Source organism: Phalacrocorax carbo, chromosome 1 (genome assembly GCF_963921805.1).
Source record: "Phalacrocorax carbo chromosome 1, bPhaCar2.1, whole genome shotgun sequence".
NCBI classification, from domain to species: Eukaryota; Metazoa; Chordata; class Aves; order Suliformes; family Phalacrocoracidae; genus Phalacrocorax; species Phalacrocorax carbo.
In genome coordinates, this window is record NC_087513.1 from 86,197,043 (window position 1) to 86,215,243 (window position 18,201).

Here is an 18,201-nt window from a genome sequence, read left to right on the forward strand (position 1 = left end):
CACAATTTTGTCTGCTCCTTCCTTGTCCTGCATAGAGCTAAAACAAGGGCAAAGACCAGAAAGTCTTTTGAATGAATCAGATCCTGAGCTCTCCAAATGTGAAGGTCATCATCTTCCTAAAATAGGCAAACTCTTGTGAGAGAGCATGGTAACATCCCCATAACTTAGCAAAGTCTTTGCCCTGTCCCTAGATCAGGGTGCCAGGCATTGAGATTAAATTCCAGACTCCTGGAGTCATTAACTCACATGCTTTCACTTTGTTCACAAAGCAAACTCCTGTCTTTATTGTCACAGGGAAGCTGTGAAATGTGATTTTCATGTAACCTAAAGAGTCAAAAGCAGGAGGTGAAGAGTGCAGATGAAAGCAAGTCTTTACAACATTTCATAATTTTAAGATAAATCTTGTGATGCAGGGAGGTTCTGGAGGTTCTGCGTTGTTGTTTCTGAATGTTTGGGATATCTAATCCTCGTTGTTACCACCCCTGGCATCATCCCTCTCTTCTGATCTCGCTCTGATCTTTCCAGAAGGAAACCTGCACTCTCTCTGTGCTGTAGATCCACATTCTTTCCTATGCACTTGCTGTCCCACCTTAAAGCCTGTAGAGCTGTACTGTCTCATTCTAGGTTGTTTCTCTCTTCACCACCACAGAATCCAAATAACTTGCCAAAACACTGATGATACTTTTTCCCCAGTCCTTCAACGAACATAGCTAGGGTCACAGCTTCTGAGATGATTTTTCACAACTGTGGCTAACACAGACTCCAAGACAAAAACATTGTAAGGACAAAGGAGGCTAGGGTGAATCACTTGGATACCAACATGATCCAAAAGGCTTTTAATCCTATAACTTGTACCAAGCTAATGCACACAGGGTCATAAGGCCTCTACCTGGTTATACCTAAAGGCAGCCCTATATCAGCTGCTTACAGAGGAGTTTAAAAAGAGGGTAACTGCACTGTAACTCTTCCTCCAATCTGCTCTTACAGCCCTCAGGTTTTGCAGACCAGGACTGTCTTCCAGACAGGCCTCTGGTTGTGATTCAAAGACTCCAGAAGAGAGAGGATCTTGCACTTCACTTGGTAGTTTGTTTCTGTGATTAATCACTCTCCAGTGACTGGCTCTTGTTACTCTCTGCCAGAATACCTGGTAGACTTTTCCCCAGGAAGGAAGAGATACTGCAAGCAAGTCATGTCTCATTTTGCTTTTTGATATATTAAACAGGTTGACCTCTTTAAATTACTGAGATCTCCAGCCTTCGGATCACCTTTGATTCAAAGTTATTTTTAAAATATGGAGCATGAAGCAGCGTACAGTTTTCCAGCATGGGACTTACTCAGACACAGAGAGAGATTTAATCATCTCCTCACTTCTCTTCCTTGCTTCTGCCTTTGCACAGCCAGGGATCACTTCAGATCCGTTGCTGCAGCCTGACTCCCTGGCCTTGTGTTGGGTTTTCTGCCTGTTATGATCCCTAAATCCTTCTCAGATCACCTCCATATCTAGAGTTGTTCCCTGGAGATATGGACATTTTTTCCTGTTCATGGCTGTACAATTTGCTCTTGACTATCCTATAAGAAGGTTTATGAGAATGACCACCTTAGCGAGTGTGGTACGTCATTCTGTGGAGGTGCTATCCTCATTATTTTTAACACTCTAACAATATTTGTGTCCTCAGTAAATTGTGTCAGGATGAACTATATCTGCTCAAAAAGCACTGAATAAAATGGTGAGTCATACCTGACCCAGGACTCGTTCCTGGGCATACACTTAAACACTGCCACTCAACGGTGGGCTTCCAGGGACAACCTCCTTTGCGTTTGCAAGTCATTAAATCGAGTTAACCAGCTCACTAAACCTCCTGCTCTGTTAATATTGCATAATGCTATTTTTTCTCATCAGCATGCTTTGGGATATTAATGCCTCCAGAAGCCTGGATAGATCTAAGCCGTCACCTTTTCCAAACAAACCTCTAGTCACATCAAAGACCAACAAGAACAAAACAAGTTTATGCAGCAAGATCAGTTTCCTCCAAATCAGGCCGATTGGTGTTAACTGGAGAATCTCATATCAGCTCTTTGTTGCTTTGCCTAGAAACTTTCAGGTCTTCTGTTTGCTTTTGTAAATATTGGCAAGGCACAGCTCTCTTCCAGTCTTCTGGGATGTCTCTGATATTCCAGAGCTTATTAACCAGTTGTTTGGTGAGCAACAGGGCTGAGGAAACTGGGTTCTCTATGGATTTGTTTCCCATATGTTCTATACTTTCCACTACCAAACCTTCAGCTGGGGTATCTTGATGACACCCTTTCCACAGTCTGCTACATTTGCGAGTCCTTTACTCTCAGTCTGTATTCTATGTCACCGGGCTCCTCCTCCACCACTCTTTAACATACACAGCTTTCTCAGTGTTTTCTGCATAATCCTTGCAGCCTGCTGGCTGGACTGCTCTGACCTGCGGGGTTTTGCCCAGCAGCATGGCTGTGAGCTCCCTTCCAGCACAGGCACCAATAGCGTCTCTCTTGTCTGTCAGGCTGCAGGTTTTCCTACAACCTATTGGAGCTTATTTACCTCTTAGACTCTGGTTGTTTTGTCAAATCCATGGTAACTAACAGATGGACAGACAAAGTTCTGCAGGTAGCAGGGCAACCACATGGGTCTCTCTGTCCTTAGGAAACATTGCTAAAAACAGCAGCATTGGGCCACTTGGCCTCGGGACTCTTGGGTGTAAATGATTTGAACGTGATGATTTAAAAGTGACTCTGCCAGACAGAAATAACAGCCTCATATCCTTCTCAGGTATGGCCAGGCAAGGAGGTACTTCATTGTCCTCACATGATATACACTGATCCTGGTCCAAATCCTGCCCAAACAGGGATAATTTTTACATTTCCATCTTCTTTCCATCACCACATCACCCTCACTTTAACACCTTCAGAGTAATACTTTATACTCACCGTCACTCTTGTATAGTCTTTCCACAGCCCACCTGATTCCACCTCTCCCCTCAAATTTCCCTGCAATTTTACATCAGCTTTCCTTTGAGCCCACCCCATCCAGAGTACCTCCAGTTGCCACTCTGCTTCTGTAAACCTGTGGTCCAAACCAAACATGCCATTCCCTTTATATCATATAAGAGTGATGCAAGAGTGACGTTGGCCCTTGCGCTCACTGTTCCCATTACCTCGACGGCTTTCCTGAGTCCCCCCGCATCTCCCAGGGTTTCTTTGGTCCCTACAACATACTCCTCCTTGTTTTCTCTCAAATCTCTGGCTCCTTTTGCTTCCTTCTGTAGTTTTGCTCTTCATGGGGATTTTCAGTGTTTGCGTCATTTGGATTTTCGCCCTTTAACTGACCTTTCCCTGGTTGAAATTTCTCATCTGTTTTGTGCTTCCCAATTATACTAAACACATTCGTCAGGATTTGAAAAGGTCAGAAAGAGCCCGTGTGGCTGATGTAGCCCCTTCCAGAGCTTTCTACCCCCTGCTACCCCCAGGTGAGGAGGCAGGAGGGAAGAAGTGCAGAGAGGGAGAAGAGCTGAATGCCAGCTCGTGCTGCACTGCCGTGTCGCTGACCAAGTTTGTACAGGTGGTTGCTTGGGGCGGGTGTGCGAGGGTTTGCTGAGCAAGGTTTGCACAGATCATTTATACAAGTCCCAGAAGGGCTAGAGATGAAAAGGCTGGAGAATGTGACAGAAGCTTGGATAATCTCTGACATAAACCCCTGTATGTGTGAGGGAGACAAAAGCCAGGGGGCTCAGGTGTGTGCATGCCTGTTGACACACAATGGCGCTGCATCCCACACAAACCCAGATTGTGACATCTCCCACAGCAGTGCTGTCCTCCCACGCCCTGACCTCCCAGTGACCGTAAGCCTTAACACAACTGCATCCCTGTGCCAATATGTCCAAACACACACTGACATTACTCCCAGTCACGTGAAAAACCTGTTGACTATCCCAAACACATTCACAAAAACATGGGCAAGACTCAAATGTCCCAACACAGGAAAGCTCGGATCATCCTGGTTCATTAGCACGGGAGCTTGTTGGAGGCCTGACAAAGAACAACAGTCTCAGCCCCCTCAGGTGTCTGTCCAAAGTTGGCATGACCCATTTTGGGCATCCTGCCATGCTCGGTTTTGGTACTGTGTGTCCATTTGTCATCTGTGTCCATTCCTGATGCGGTGGCAGGTTGCTTTACAGCTCAGTGCTATCCCTACTATTTCTTTCTGTTTCTTCCCAGGGTCAGCCACAGTCTTTCCTCAGTGCTTTAAGATGAAAAGTTTGATTGTTTCTGAGCATCTGAGGAAATTACTTTCTCGCTTCCTCGTATTTCAGACCCTGGAGTGGAAACTGTCTTTCTACCATTGACTTTCTTCTCCTGCCCGTTGGTTGCTCAGCTGCTCCCTTCTGATTTGGACTGTGCTTTCTGTTTGGTACTTGATGGTTGAGGGTGGAGGGAGATTCTCCCTGTAAAACACTTGGCCCCTCAAAGGCACATCAGCTTCTGTCTTTAATTTCGTTGTCACATCCCTACCATTTCCAAACACATCCCATTGATTCCTGGCAGAAACGCGCTTGGGGACACGTTCAAACGACCGGGGTGAATCCTCGATGGGGAACCCCACCTTGGACGGACCCCGCCCCCCTCCCCATTGCTCCCACAGCACCCCCTTGTGTCCCACCCGCCCCACGCGTGGGCAGCTCGGCTCTGCCCGTGAGGCTCTACGGGACCCCGCCGCCCGCCCCGCCGGGGGCACCCCGCTGCCTGCCTCCCGCGGTACCGGGGCGCGCAGAGGGGCCCGGGGCCCCGAAGCCCCGGGATGATGGATGCGGGGATGCGGGGACGGGGGGCGGGACCGGAGCGGCGGCGGCGGCGAGGGGCGGCCGGGGGGTGGCATCTCCCCGAGGGGACTGCTGCGGGGTGGAGAGGCGGCGGGCGGCGGCGGCGGGGGTGAGCTCGGGGGGCGGCCCGGGGGGAGGGGGATACCGGGGGGCCTCCGCCCCCAAGGACGGACCCGTCGGGGGTGGCATTTGCCGGAGCGAGCTGGAGCGACGGGTCCCTTGGAGACACCTCTCTCCATGGCAACCTAATCGCTTCCTGTGAAGATCCCGAAATAACCGACGAGACGGGGGAGCGGAGCGGAGCCGAGCGGAGCGGGCAGCGGCGGCGGGGAGGAGGCGGGCGGCGGGGGGCAGGTCCGGCGGGCGCGGGGCTGCGGGAGCGCCGGGCGGGCGGGCCGGGGGCGGGAGGAGCCTTGGCTCCCGGCTGCAGGGGCACGGGGCTCCCGGGCCGGGGGGACGCCGTGCCCCCCCCGGCCGCCTCTCCCGGCCGGCTCCCCCGGCGCGCCCCCCGGGCTGCGGCGGGGGCGGCGGCGCCGGACGCGCCCGTGCCAGCAGCCATGGGGTTAACGGGAGGCAGCGAGCGAGAGACAGAGACAGAGAGAAAGAGGGGCTGGACCAGTCCTCGGCAGCTGTTTATTTCAAGGCATCTCTCGCTCCCTCTCCCTCAGCCAGGGCTCAGCCTCATCAAACCTTCCTCCTCCTCCTCCTCCTCTCCTTCCTTCGTCCTGGCCATGAGAGGCACCGGCAGCAGCAGCTGTGCTTCCCCGGTCCCCTGCTCCGCCGCCCCGCCTGCGCCCCACTCGTCTCCCCGCAAGGTAAGTTCATCCTCGCAGCCCGGGCTTCGGGGACGGGGTGGGGATGGGGCTGCAGGGGCGAGGGGCAGTGAGGGATGCGTGTCCGTCCCCAAGTCATCTCTTCCCGTCTCCTTCCCCGTGTCCTTTCTCCCCTTTTTGCTCTCCCCATCTAGGTGCTCTGCCTCCTTCTAGCCGGCTGTCTCCTTCCCCCCCGCCCCCCTCCTCCTCCTCCTCCTCCTCCTCTTTCAGTCTGGGGCAGGGGATATCCGAGGGGCTGGAAGGGAGGAGGCACAGCTGAGGCATCGCTGCCTCTTGCCCTCCAGCTCTGGGCTCCATCACAGACCTGTTGTGCTGGAGCACTGGAGCCTGCGCTGAGGAAGGCGACTTCAGCCAAATTGGCGCAGCTGGAGAATGGAAACGGAGGGGTCAATCCCTCCTCCTGCCTGGCCAAGGGTGCATCATGCAAGATAGAGCAATTCAGATGTGGAGACTCAGCACCTGAAGCACTCGGATGCCCGGGAACAGTAGGAAACTGGGAGGCAGAAGATTGGCAGACTCATGACATGTATTGCAGGCAGGCACTAGATGGCAGGGGACCGGCATCCTAGAGTGCTGCTTGGAATGGGGCCACACTCACAGTTCCCCAAATGCAGGGAGACTTAAGCTCAGAGGACCCTTGCTGGGCTTCACACACCCATTCCCTAGCTACTGAAATGTCCAAATGCACCATCACCCTTCCAAGCGCCGGATTCTGCCCCAGCCTAGGATTTCCATACCCAGCCCACAAGTGCTCAGCCTGGTACCCTGGAACAGGAATTCCCACCAGCAGCCACCAAACGCTGCAGGACCTGCACTGACACAGGGCAAGCAGCATCAGCCCCTCCCCGGTCCTGCCGGATCTTCCTTGGCAAGGCCACCAACCGTCTCAGCCTCAGACACCAGGTAGAGCAGCCTGATGTGAGGCACTGCATTCAGACTGCCAGCCCCCAAATTCAGCCCCCTCTACAAACTGTCGCCCCTGGCCCCGTGCACAGAGGGAACTCCTTTCCCAGATGGGCTCGGCATCTCCCACCCCGGGGTATCAGCATTCGGATTCATGCTCCCAGCTGCTGAAACTCCTCTGAGTGCAATAGAATCACCTCCCTGGGGAAGCTGCTCTGGGATTCTTCCCTTTCCCTGTCCCCACCCAGACAAATACAGCAGGACGTATATATAACCTCTTTTCACCAGCACCAGGGTTCACTCTTCCTCCTACCAAACCAGCAATGACTGCATCTCTGCCTCTTGGACAATGAACTCTGGGACGTTCATGGCTACTGAAGAAAAATACAGGCGTGGGGTGCCTGGGGCACTAGGCAGCCTGTGTGTGGGTCTCACTGCCAGTGCCTGAACATGCTCCGCTCGATGCTCAGAGATAGCTGCTAGGTTCCACGGTCCCAGATCACAGTCTCGTATCGGTAGCTGTCACCGTAGCCCTTAATGCTGGCTGGGATTTAAAAAATGACAGCCAACCTAGCGTTCTTTCTCTGTGAGGAGGGCTGTGTCCTCCTCAGGTTTGTTTTGATTTTTTTATCACTATTTTGAGTGGGATCGTTGCCATGGGGGAGCTGGGCAAAGAAAGGATTTGCATGAAGCTTTCGGTGCTGCGGGGTTGCTAATGGCGAGCGTTATTTCAGCTGGCAGTAAGTTTCATAATCTTAGCCCAGCTCCTGTGAATGTTCTGTTCCTCAGGGTCATGAGCCCCTTTCCCCCTTCTTCCATCCCTTCCCCCTCTCCCCAAACTGGTTGGCAATTTCATTGTTCCAGTGGAATATATCTGTCATGTGAGATCATCGCTGCATAAGGAGAGGTGATTGATTGCTTAGGTCACCGGGACCTGTCCCATGCTGGGCTTTGAATGCTGGCTTGGAGACCTTGAACTGGACTTTGTGCTCAAAGGCGAGGTGATGTGGGGTGCAGAGGGGCACGGTGATGCATTCCCGGCAGCTTGAGTCGCTGAGCAAACAGACTGCTGCATTCTGAACTAGCTGGAGCGCTCTGAGAGCAGACGGCTTCATTCCTAGAGGCACAGTATCACAGCAGTCAAGCTTGAGATGTTACAAAAATACAGATAGATCATCATCTGCCAGCCAAGCCAGACAGAATCGGGTGCAACTCTTTTCCCATCCCCGGATGGAAGGAGACTCTACCCGCTTCTCACTAACATGGGTTGTGTGTGCTTGGCTTCATCCAATTGCTCTTCAGTCAGAGCTGATCTTGGCTAGGCATCGAGAAAGCTGTGAGATTCTCAGATTTTAAGGCCAGAGGGACCATTTTGATCATCGAGTCTGACCTACAGCAAAGCGCCGGCCAGAGAATTTCACCAATTTAATTTCCTGCATCAAGCCCATAACTTCTGATTGAACTGTAGCGTCTCTTTTAGAAATACGGCCACGCGAAGGCTCCAGGCGGTAGGGAATACACCACCTGCCTAGGTGAATTGTGCTAGTGTGTGACCCTCTTTATTAAGAGTATTGTTCCTCATTTGAATTTGTCAAACTTCAGCATTTCGTAACAGAAGGTTATAGATTGCATTTGATGCAAGGGAGCTACAGTGCAGGTATTGCCTGCACACAGCTGGCACCTCGGCTCTTTTAATCCTGTGACAGCTTTTATATTTGGATAGGATTTATCCCTGGGACCATGATATACAAGAGTCCTGGACACTGAAAAGGAGTTATCAGCAGCGAAACCTAGGGGTTCCCCGGTAGCCTCTGAACTCTGGTGCTCAGGGTGTCACATTCAGGGTTTAGTCTGTGCTCCCTGCTCAGAGCAGGAGTTCAGCAGGCTTTGCTCCTAGCCATTAGTTAGGATGTAAATTCCCAGACCCCTTGGTGATCTGGGATACGTGCTTTGGGGCATGGCTACGGAGATCTGCTCTCTCAGATCCCAGCAGTGGTGAGTCCGTGCTGCGGGAGACTTAGCAAGAGGGAGGAAGAAGGCTTCGTCCCTGACACTGGGGAACAGCAGCAGGATTCATGCTTCCACCCTGCAAATGCAATGAGAGCAGCTCCTAATAGATTAGCCCCAGGGATCTCTGGTCTAGACCAGTAGTGGGGTCCATATGCAGTAGCAAAGAGCAGTGTAATTCTAACTCACAGCTTTCAAGTGCCAAGATTCACAAACTGAGCTCAATGAAGTGCCCTCGGGAAATAGCTTTGTCATTCACACTCTGTCATCTGTGCATCAGGGAACTGGAACACTGCGATGAAGACTCTGTACCTAGAATGAAAATACACAGGTTCATCTTTGGACCCTGGGAGTAGCCCTGTCCATTTTTATCACAATTAGACCTGGAAAACAGATCTGAAAGAAAAAGCCATGCCATGTCATACTAGTGCAGAAATCCAGTTTCTGCTCTGGCACACAAAGTCCTCTTGAATGGTGTAAGGTGCATGGATACTGGGATTTATACGTCCAGGTAGTAAGATCACTTGCATCCTCTCCTCCTCTCTGAAGATCTACTAGTTTATTCAGCATCCACACCGGGGGCTGCACACAGAACTGAATGAAGGGCATTGTTACACTTGCCCTCCAGCGCAGCAGGGTTTGTGCCCAGGACACAATCCCCACTGTCAGTGGCTAATTGCGGAGTGCCCCAGACATGCTTTATCTGCTGCTTTCTCAGTAAGCCACAGGGACACCCATGCTCTGTTTTGAACACGAGCTCTCCGTGCACAGTGGAGTACAGCCCTCACTGGCTGGCTTTTCCACCTGAAACCTTCCTTAGCTCTCACAGCATTTCTATGGGAGAAACCTCTGTGCTTCTCCCAGTTCTTCCACAACCACGCCTGCATGTGCTAGTGCAGGGGACACTCTCAGTCTCTAGCCACGATATGATCAGCAAACCAGAATGTGTTGACTGAGACTGACTGACATTGCCTCCTTCTTCCACTCACCTGGAGCCACCTTTGAGGTAGGGGCACTGGGAGTCACCTGCTCTTCACTGTTGGCAGCAGGACCTGTGCAGAGCAGTGTCTCAGGTCAGAGCCTTACACCCCATGTCCGGGCTGTCACTTCCAGAGCATTACGTGTAGACGAGGAGGCCAGTGCTGGGGCTCACTCCTTCCCCTCAGCTCCAGTTACAGCCATTACCTGCTCCATAAGGCTGAAATTCAGACTACCAGGTGTGAAAGCAATTCAGGATTTGGCTCTGTGGGATTTCTTATTCCCAGGCTTTAGACCCTGGGAATCCATGGTCTGGGGTGTTGTTGCTCACAATCTCAGCCGAGAAGTACAGAGAGGTCTCCATTATAAGACATCCCAACAAGTGAGAAGAGCACAGTGAGCTGGGTGACCCAGCACACTCTGGACCTACACGCAGGCACATTTCTTCCAGCAGAGCCATGTATGTTAGGAGGAGTGCTATTGGTCACATGTGCACCCCTAACGTACCGCACTTCCCCGTGACACTGGCACTGAGGTCTACCTGCACCTGGAGAACTCCACTCCTGGGATGACACTGTCCAGATCCACATCTCCTTCCGCCTGATGGAAAACAGCCCACAGCCCCTGAAGACCAGAGCTGTAACTGATAATGCTGTGCCACAAGCAGAGTTGTTCACCCCAGAGAACTACTGTCCCATGGTGAGTCTCAGGCATGGCCCCAGGCACTCCAGGCCACCTTGAAACCACTCTGGCAGTTTGTGTGCCCTCTAGCCCAGGAACTCACACAAGGAGGTCCCTGATGCTTGGAATTCCCTCCCTTTCCAAAGTCCAAAATAAATTCTGTCACAGATTTATGTTGCCAGACATGATCTTCCACAGCATCGTGATCATAATCCAGATGGCCAAGATCTCTCCAGGCTCTGGCTTCGGAAGAAACTTGTTCCATTCTGCTGCCTCTCTGCAGAGCTGCATTTTAAAACTGAGTCCACTCCAAGGCTTAGAGGTTCAGGAGCAAAGTGTGAAGAAATGCTGAGAATAGCTGCTCTTTTCTCCTCATCTTCATCTCAGGATCCCTCCAGAGACTGATCTTGCCCCAGAGGGAAGGGCAGGGCACATTAGCTGACAATTCCTTTTTTTCTTGTGAACTTTGTTTAAATATTTAACAGAAGGAAACTAAAAATATCTCCAGTTAATGCAGCAGGAGCTAGAGAGCTATGGACTTGTGGATGCCCTTCCTCCTAGCCCCTCTCCTCAGGTGTACATCAGGGATGTGATCCCTTTACCACAGCAAGCACTGACCTCTTCCCTCAGCAAGAGGAAGCATCCCATTCAGGAGGGGCTGCAGTTTTAGTTCAGGGCATGGGCTGAGCAGGAGGGGATGGCAGTAACCCCTTGGGGGCTGAGAGGTGTAACACAGCTGGCTCGGGGCTGGAGGTGCAGGGCTGGCCTCTGCGTTGACTCCCTCAGCCAAGCATCCCTGCTCCTCCATCCCAACAGCCTTAGAAGGGCATGACCGTGGGTTGCGGCATTCGTGCTTTCCCCTTCACAATGAAGAAGCAAGCTGAATACCTTGAATGATTTTTTTTGTGTGTGTGTGCTTGCGGTCTCTGTTGTGGAGAGGATCCCAGGTCAGCCACATAACAGCTCACCAGGGGAGGGCCCCCACTGTGCTGTGCCCAGCCAAGGGAAGGAGCAGACAGCATGAAGGGCAGCCGTGCTACCCTCAGACTGATGCCAGAGGGTGGTGTGTGGCCGGTGCAGAAATCCAGCCGGGGGGACCAGCCCTTATTCCATGGTACTGCTGCTGCTTAGTGCTGCTCAGCCATGGGAGGTGGGAAAGAAAAGGGAGGAACAGGAGAGAAAGGGAGGGACGGGACGGGGCAGCGCAGAGGACACTAGGACAAGTAGTGTGGGAAGGTAATTCCATGTTAGCTAAGAGGAAAGTAAATACTAAATATTTGATAGGCATATTTTTGCTTTTAAATTCTTTAGTAAGACTGGACTTTTCTCGCTGATTCACTCTCTCTTTCTCAGTCTTCTTGGTTTATCACTCGCGTGCTTCCCCTCTCGCTCCGTCACTCTGGCACACAATGAAGAGGCTCTTTTTTAATAAATGGATTACATGCTCTACACTATAAATAAACACAGGAATTAAGATTCCAACTTGTTCCAGTGATAAGCAAACAAAGATGCCGAATCCTCCTCTCGGCCCTCAGACAGGAGAGTCCCCAGGGAAGCTGCGCATGTGCCTCTGCACGTGTGCTCCAGAGATTGCTCCTTGCTTTTGTGTGCATATGCTCATGCATGTGTTTCTGTGCAGTGTTGGGGTCAGGGTGATGATGCACCTCTGTGCAGGACAGCACGCAGGCATGAGAGCAGGAGTGGGTGCATGTGTGGGTGCATGGGCACCCCATTGCCCTGCCCGCTGGGGCCGGGAGCTTGCCCACGGTGGCACGCACTGCCTCCAGGTAGACAGCAGTCACTGCTGTGTGAGGGAACACTGACACCTCTCCCTTTGGGTTCCCAGTGAAGAAGATGAGACAGGATCCTCGCTGAGCAAAGACGCTGTTGCTTCTGAGATGGGGCCCGGTGCCTGGTAGGTTCACAGCTTCCCATGTTTGCCAGCAATGCGGGAAGATAACGGGAGTGTGGGTGGTGGGCTGCTCTGGGCTTAGCCTTTTGACAGGACGGACGTTTCAGATAAGGTTCTCTCCTTTTTCTCCCATGACCCTGCAGCAGTATGCCTGCACTCCTCTCCTGCATCCACTCCCTGCAGCTTTGGCATCTCCTCCTCCTGGTCTCGGCTGTCCCTTCTCCTGGTGTCTGGTCTCTTCGCTCTCGGGGGCCAACAGCCACTCGGCCTCTTTGCGCCCGGCGGAGCCCCTCAGCCCCGCGGCCCATTTGCATCTGGGACAGGACCTCATTGCCAGAGAGGGATTCTCGCTTTGCCCTGCCGCGCCAGCGGGCCCTGCCCAACCGGGGGGGAGAGCTGCGGCACGTCGTGCGGCTGAGACGCCAGGCAGCGGGGACCCGCCCTGCCACTCCTTCTGGATTTGAGGACGGCATGCCCTCCTCCCAGTACCCCTGGGCCATCGTGTGGGGCCCCACGGTGTCGGATGAGGACGGAGGGGACACCAACTCGGCCAACCCAGGCTTTCCACCACTGGGATACACCTTTGTCTCGCCTCACGGGATGGCAACGGCACAGCCCAACTCCCACTCGCTCCTGCACAACGCGGGACTCAACCTGCGTGAGACACCAGCCACTCTGCGGCCCTTCTTGTTTGGGCCCCGGGGGGAAGGTAAACCTGCCCTTTGCTTCTTTCACACCCCCATCCCTGCAGGAGCAGCTCCTTCTGCAAAATTCACGAAGGCCCCAGCAGGAACCTCCCCTTGCACTCTGCGGGGACCGGTGGGGGGTGGCTATCACACCCCCATCTCCCCCTCTGTCTCGCAGGTGTGGACCCCCAGCTGTATGTCACCATCACCATCTCCATCATCATTGTCCTGGTTGCCACCGGGATCATATTCAAGTTCTGGTGAGTGGGGTTTGGGCTGATAGAGTCTGTCACCATGCCGGTGTCTGCAGGTGGGAGTAGGAGGGCAGGAGGACTGTGGGCTTGGGACCCATTTGTCCCAAGGGTGTGGATCTGGTGCTGGAAGCCCCTGGGAGGTTTGGCACGTGGCCACGCTGGGATCTAATGCTGAGCATAGCAGGATCCCACAAACCTTCCTCTCTGTCATCACGGGCCGGGGCTTGTCTGAAGGGGCACTCGTTGTCTCACTCCTTGTCTCTCTCCAAAGCTGGGACCGTAATCAGAAACGCCGGCGTCACTCGGGGCAGCAGAGTGGTGGGAGGCAGCAGGAGAGCCAGCAGCCCCTCACGGACCTCTCCCCCACCACCGTCAGCATCCTGGGGCCCTACAGTGACTCCCTGGCCCCCACGTCCGAAGCAGAGGATTCCAGGCCAGGCCAGGAGGGTGTGGAGAAACTGGGAGGCCATGGGAAGAGTACAGCCTTCCAGCTCAACCGGTGAGTGGCTGGTGAGCTGGAGCAGGAGGGGGTGGCGGGGGACAGGGAGACAGGCAGACTGAGGCAGGGCAAAGGTGCCTGTCACTTAGCAGGGGTGGTGGGGTGGTGTAAGCGCCTGTTGGTGATTAATTCCCAATTCCCTTTTCCCCCCAGAATCCCACTGGTGAACCTGTGACACTCACGGGAGAAGCAGAGCTGGCTCCCCCCACCCTCCTGTCACAGCCGGCGAGCACAGAATCCCGCTGCCTCTGCTACCCCAGGAAAAAACGACCTCCTTGTGCCACGGCCCACCACCATCATTATTAACTAACTCCACCAGGATGTGCCTGGGCAAATGGATGAGCTGGGCCTCCTTAGCCTCCTGATGGGGGAAGGTTGGGGACTCCCCCCACCCACGCAGGACATGGTGATGAGAGAGCAGGATAGTGGGAGGGAAGACAGCTGGTGGTGGTGTGAAATCTTGGCCTCCCCAGCCCCTCTCCTAGCACACGTGCAGACACACACACACACTTGGATCCCCACGACTCTCTCACCAGTGCATGCCTGACATTGGGAGTAGGCAAGGTGGAAAGGCGTACCCCTGTGCCCGTGGGCCCTAACCCCTCTGTGTGTCCCTTCCCATGTTGTGTGCTTTGAAGTGAACGTCTGGAGTTCAGTGGCTGCAGAATTGCCCTCCGGGGCTCAGTCTCCCCTGAGCCGGGACTCAGGTTGTGGCAGGTTCTTCTGTTCCTGAGGCCTTGGCCCTCCTGAGGGTCCCAAGGGTGGGTGAAGCTTGGGCAGAAGAGGGTCACACAGCACCTGGGCCCCTCAACCCATTTCCTTGAAGGAAACATTACCTCCCCCCCTAGATGGAACATATTCACATCTTTCCATTTGCTTTCTGCCTAACACTCCTCTGTTTCTTCTCTTCAGCTTGTATGTTTCTTCATCTCTCCATCCCAATTTTTTTCTCTCAGTTCCTCCCCCCACTACTTCTCTTGCCAGCTAAAGTTGGAAAAGGTTTCTTTAGCCTTCCGAATGTTTCGATCTCTTGGAAGCCTTCTTGCTTTCCCCCTCCACCCCCTCGGTCTCCTTCAGCAAGGTTTTTTCTGAAGAACATCAGTCTATGGTGATGTTCTTCAGAAAATCTGAGATGAAGCCCTCTGCCCATCATGTAATTTAGCAAGTGTCCCGTACATTGGGATACTGCCGAAGCAACTAAAATATGGCATGCAGATGTAGCTGGGCACAAGGAACCTGAGTTTCACTGGGCTGAGGGAGGGAACTGTTTTCAGACACTCATGCCACAGGCAACAACTGTGACTCTCTGTGCCTGGGATGACAAAGAGCAATTTAGAGTAGACTTTGGGAGCATTTGGAGGGTTGCCATGTACTGCTGGTAGGTCTTTCCTGGAATGCAAGGTGACCCATGAGGCAGTGTTCACCAAGAGCATGAGAGACAGGACATCTGGGGTGCCAACCTTCATAAGTGTATTGCCCCAGCTGGTTGGGGACCAAAACCAATGGCAGAGGTATCGGTGCAAATTGCTTGCTTAAGCAACATACTTCAAAGTAATTCCCAGATCCCACATTGACAGCCACTGAGCTGAAATGATGCAGATTTAGGTAAGGTTGCCCCTATACTGTACAAACACCTTCAGCTACTGGACTGATGTGGCCAGAGACACGAAACTCACCCACAATTTGAAGGCTCTAAACACCATACAAGGTCTCCGACAAAAGTCATCTTGAAGAAAAGGAAATGGCCCTTTCATCCTTTATCTCTGCAGTAAAAGCCTATTCTTTATAGGACAAAGCACAGGGAGTTTCATAAGAGGCCTCGTTCTGCCCATTTACCTAGCTGAACTATTAGGTGATCTCAGCCCCATCTGACTCACTGTGAAGGACATTTAAATGAGAGTGTAAATTGCAACAAGCTTCGCAAAAAACAGTAGAGATTTGGAGAAAACGACAGGTCAAATAAAATTACTGGCTTGTTAAAAGCACAGAATGGCTGAAAGATGTAGGTAGAAAAGGACTCTAGAGGTCTCTAATCTAAGCACAGGTTGAGTCTCCGCTTATAGCAGGGGATATTATTGCTTTACTGCAGATCGATCTATTACTGAACCTTTTCCTTATTCAGGCTCTGTTCAAGGCTTTGGTCGACATTCAAGCTACGGATGGATGGAGAAGGGGGCAGACAGCTGTTCCTGCCCGCCACCCCGCTCACCACTGCCCACACCAGCTGAGGGCAGCTCAGGGCTGTTCTCCCTCTCACTGGCGCACCAGTGCTGGAGAAGGCCATCTGCACACATCCTGCAAAAGGCTGCACTGCTTATTACTGGCAGTTTGCAATATAATGCCTTGAACTCGCTTAAGTAATCTTCCAGACCAGATTAATTAGATTGCTCTTTGATCAATAGCGCTTGTTGAAACTGGGCCAGAGTTTAGACTCTACCACTTCAAGGGCTGTCCTTGGACTTCCCCTTTCCACATGCTGTGTGGAGGGAAGGTCTGTAAGAAAGTGGCAGGGCATTGCAGGAGGCCTAGTGAAAAAATTTTCAAACACTTGATACAGGGAAGCCCTGCGGTCTGCTGGCCAGGCTTTTGTAAACTCTGCAAACAAATCAGACTTCAGTGTTTTGGTTTTTTCCCCTCCCTTTACTCCGTTTCTATTTCTGTTAAAAGTATCTCCAGGGAGTGAAACCTTTCACGGATGCTGTGGTAAGGGGGAGGTTGAGGAATGCAGCAGAGAAAGCTCGTACAATGACAGGAGCTTGGGTATGCTGGACATCTTTTCCAAGATGAATTTTTCTAGCCAAATATGTTTTTATGATAGTCATTCACTCTCTCTCACAAAACAGGTTAGATATGGGAAACACCTTCATTGTCCTGCCCAAACTTTCATTGCTACATTTTGCCCCTGGAAAAAAAACATTCAAAACACACATGGACATACAAGTTTCTCCCAGTCAATAAATAATCCCACTGGATCTGTTTTCTCTATGGCTGGAGCCTTATGAACAATCTTGCCCCATACAGACTGAAGCCAGGGCATGCCTGCAGTCTCTTCCCTGGCCCAAGCTCATTCTGTGAGATGCACACACAGACAGGCTGACAGCACCAAGTACCAAGCCAGGGCAGAGGCCTGACCCTTCTCAGTCACAGCCCATCAGGTTTCCCTGTCTTCTAGATGACTGGAGGAGAAAGATTTGGATTAATTTTTTTCCAGTGGAAATTTTACACAGAGAAAGGTATGTGGGGAAACCGACTGAAAATGTTCATAGCCTTGGGCTGAGCCTGCCCAACGTTTCTGTGCAATTAAAGGAAATGTCTGGATGGGTTGGGTGAGCTGAAGGAACAGTGTCTCTGCTGAGCTCCTGGAGGGTCCTGGCTTTGTTAACGCAAGGGTGGTCTCTCTGTGAGTGCAGTGGGAAGGAGGGAAGGTCTGGGGAAGAATCTCTCCCCTCTGCCCTGTGTAGTTTTGGAGCAGGAACTGGAGTCTCCCTTTGTTTACCCAGCAGAGTGGCATAACCACAATGGCCCACAAATCCTACTTGGGCTTTCCCATCTAATCAGTTGTGACTGGTAGGCAGGGGAGCACACCCCCAGCATGTGCTTCCACACCACTCCTCCGGTCCATTCCCAAGGATTCACATCCAGTCAAGCATTCCACATCTTCAGAGAGGGCTATCTACCTCTTCCTCAATGGCACCTAAGTGCCCTTGCAAATCTGGTCCCTTCATTCCCCACTCCCTTTCCTGATAAGGAAAAATGCTTGGAAAGGAGCGGTTTGTTCATTCCCCACAAGTTCTCAAATCACCTTCAGACTGTTCTGAATTAAACTGTGGTTTTCTTTTTTCACTCTGACAAACCATGTCTATGGCAAGGCCTTAGAGCTGAGTCCTGCAGCACAAAAGCCCTGGGCCAAACTCCAGCTCCCTGATTGCACCCCCGCTGATGTCTCACTGTAGTCCTGGCCCTACCTTGGCAAGACCATAGAGGGGGGCCCCCTTCCTTCACTGACTGCTGGGTCTCTACTCCTTTTTTCCTGTTGTTTTCCCTCTCCCACTGTTTTCCCACTTCCCACCCCCGTCCTGTACCATGGTCTCCCTCCTGGTTATCTCTCCCCTCCTGCTGTTTCACTCTCCCAAATCCTCTCTTGTTCTCCCTTTGCCACTCAGTCTCGTTCTGCCACGGCTCCGTCCTCCCCTCCATCCTCCCTCCTGCTTCCCGCTCAGTCTCGCTCTTCCCCCTCCCCTGCCCTTGTGCGCTGTGATATATATTTTTGTAGGATTTCTCTTCTCCTCGTGGTGAAATATTCAATTCTTGTGGGATGTTAGTTTCAACATTTTTAAATAAACCTTTGCAAAATACTTGAAAGCAGAGCTCTTGCTGCTGTGGAAGAGGCCATAATGGAGATGTCAGGGAATGATGAGAGGGACCTCAGCTGGGGCAGACCCTGTGGGACAGGGTCTCAGACATTTGGCATCCCACAGCCTCCTCTGGGGGGGGTAGATGGGGCGATATGGCCCTGTGTCCATCTTGCCTTGGACTCCTTGCTGACCAAAGAGGCTCTGTGACCCTCCTCACGCATTTCCCTGGTGGAAGAGCCCTTGCAGAACCAC

The 18,201-nt window shown here is 52.4% G+C and overlaps 1 protein-coding gene across 1 annotated transcript; it reads left to right on the forward strand.

Moving 5' to 3' along the window:
- Positions 1–5,006: 5,006 nt before the first annotated feature.
- Positions 5,007–17,956, forward strand: PIANP (PILR alpha associated neural protein). The gene is made up of 7 exons (XM_064464606.1): positions 5,007–5,195; positions 5,510–5,656; positions 12,090–12,158; positions 12,299–12,864; positions 13,020–13,101; positions 13,367–13,594; positions 13,748–17,956. The coding sequence occupies exons 3-7, from the start codon at positions 12,142–12,144 to the stop codon at positions 13,767–13,769; spliced, it is 915 nt and encodes a 304-aa protein (XP_064320676.1). The 5' UTR covers positions 5,007–5,195; positions 5,510–5,656; positions 12,090–12,141; the 3' UTR covers positions 13,770–17,956.
- Positions 17,957–18,201: the final 245 nt, after the last annotated feature.

Excerpts from the sequence above, each read along its gene's own strand:
- PIANP (XM_064464606.1), top strand. Across the intron at positions 12,865-13,019 it reads GTTTGGGCCCCGGGGGGAAG|GTGTGGACCCCCAGCTGTAT; the intron begins GTAAACCTGCCC and ends TCTGTCTCGCAG. Across the intron at positions 13,102-13,366 it reads GGGATCATATTCAAGTTCTG|CTGGGACCGTAATCAGAAAC; the intron begins GTGAGTGGGGTT and ends CTCTCTCCAAAG.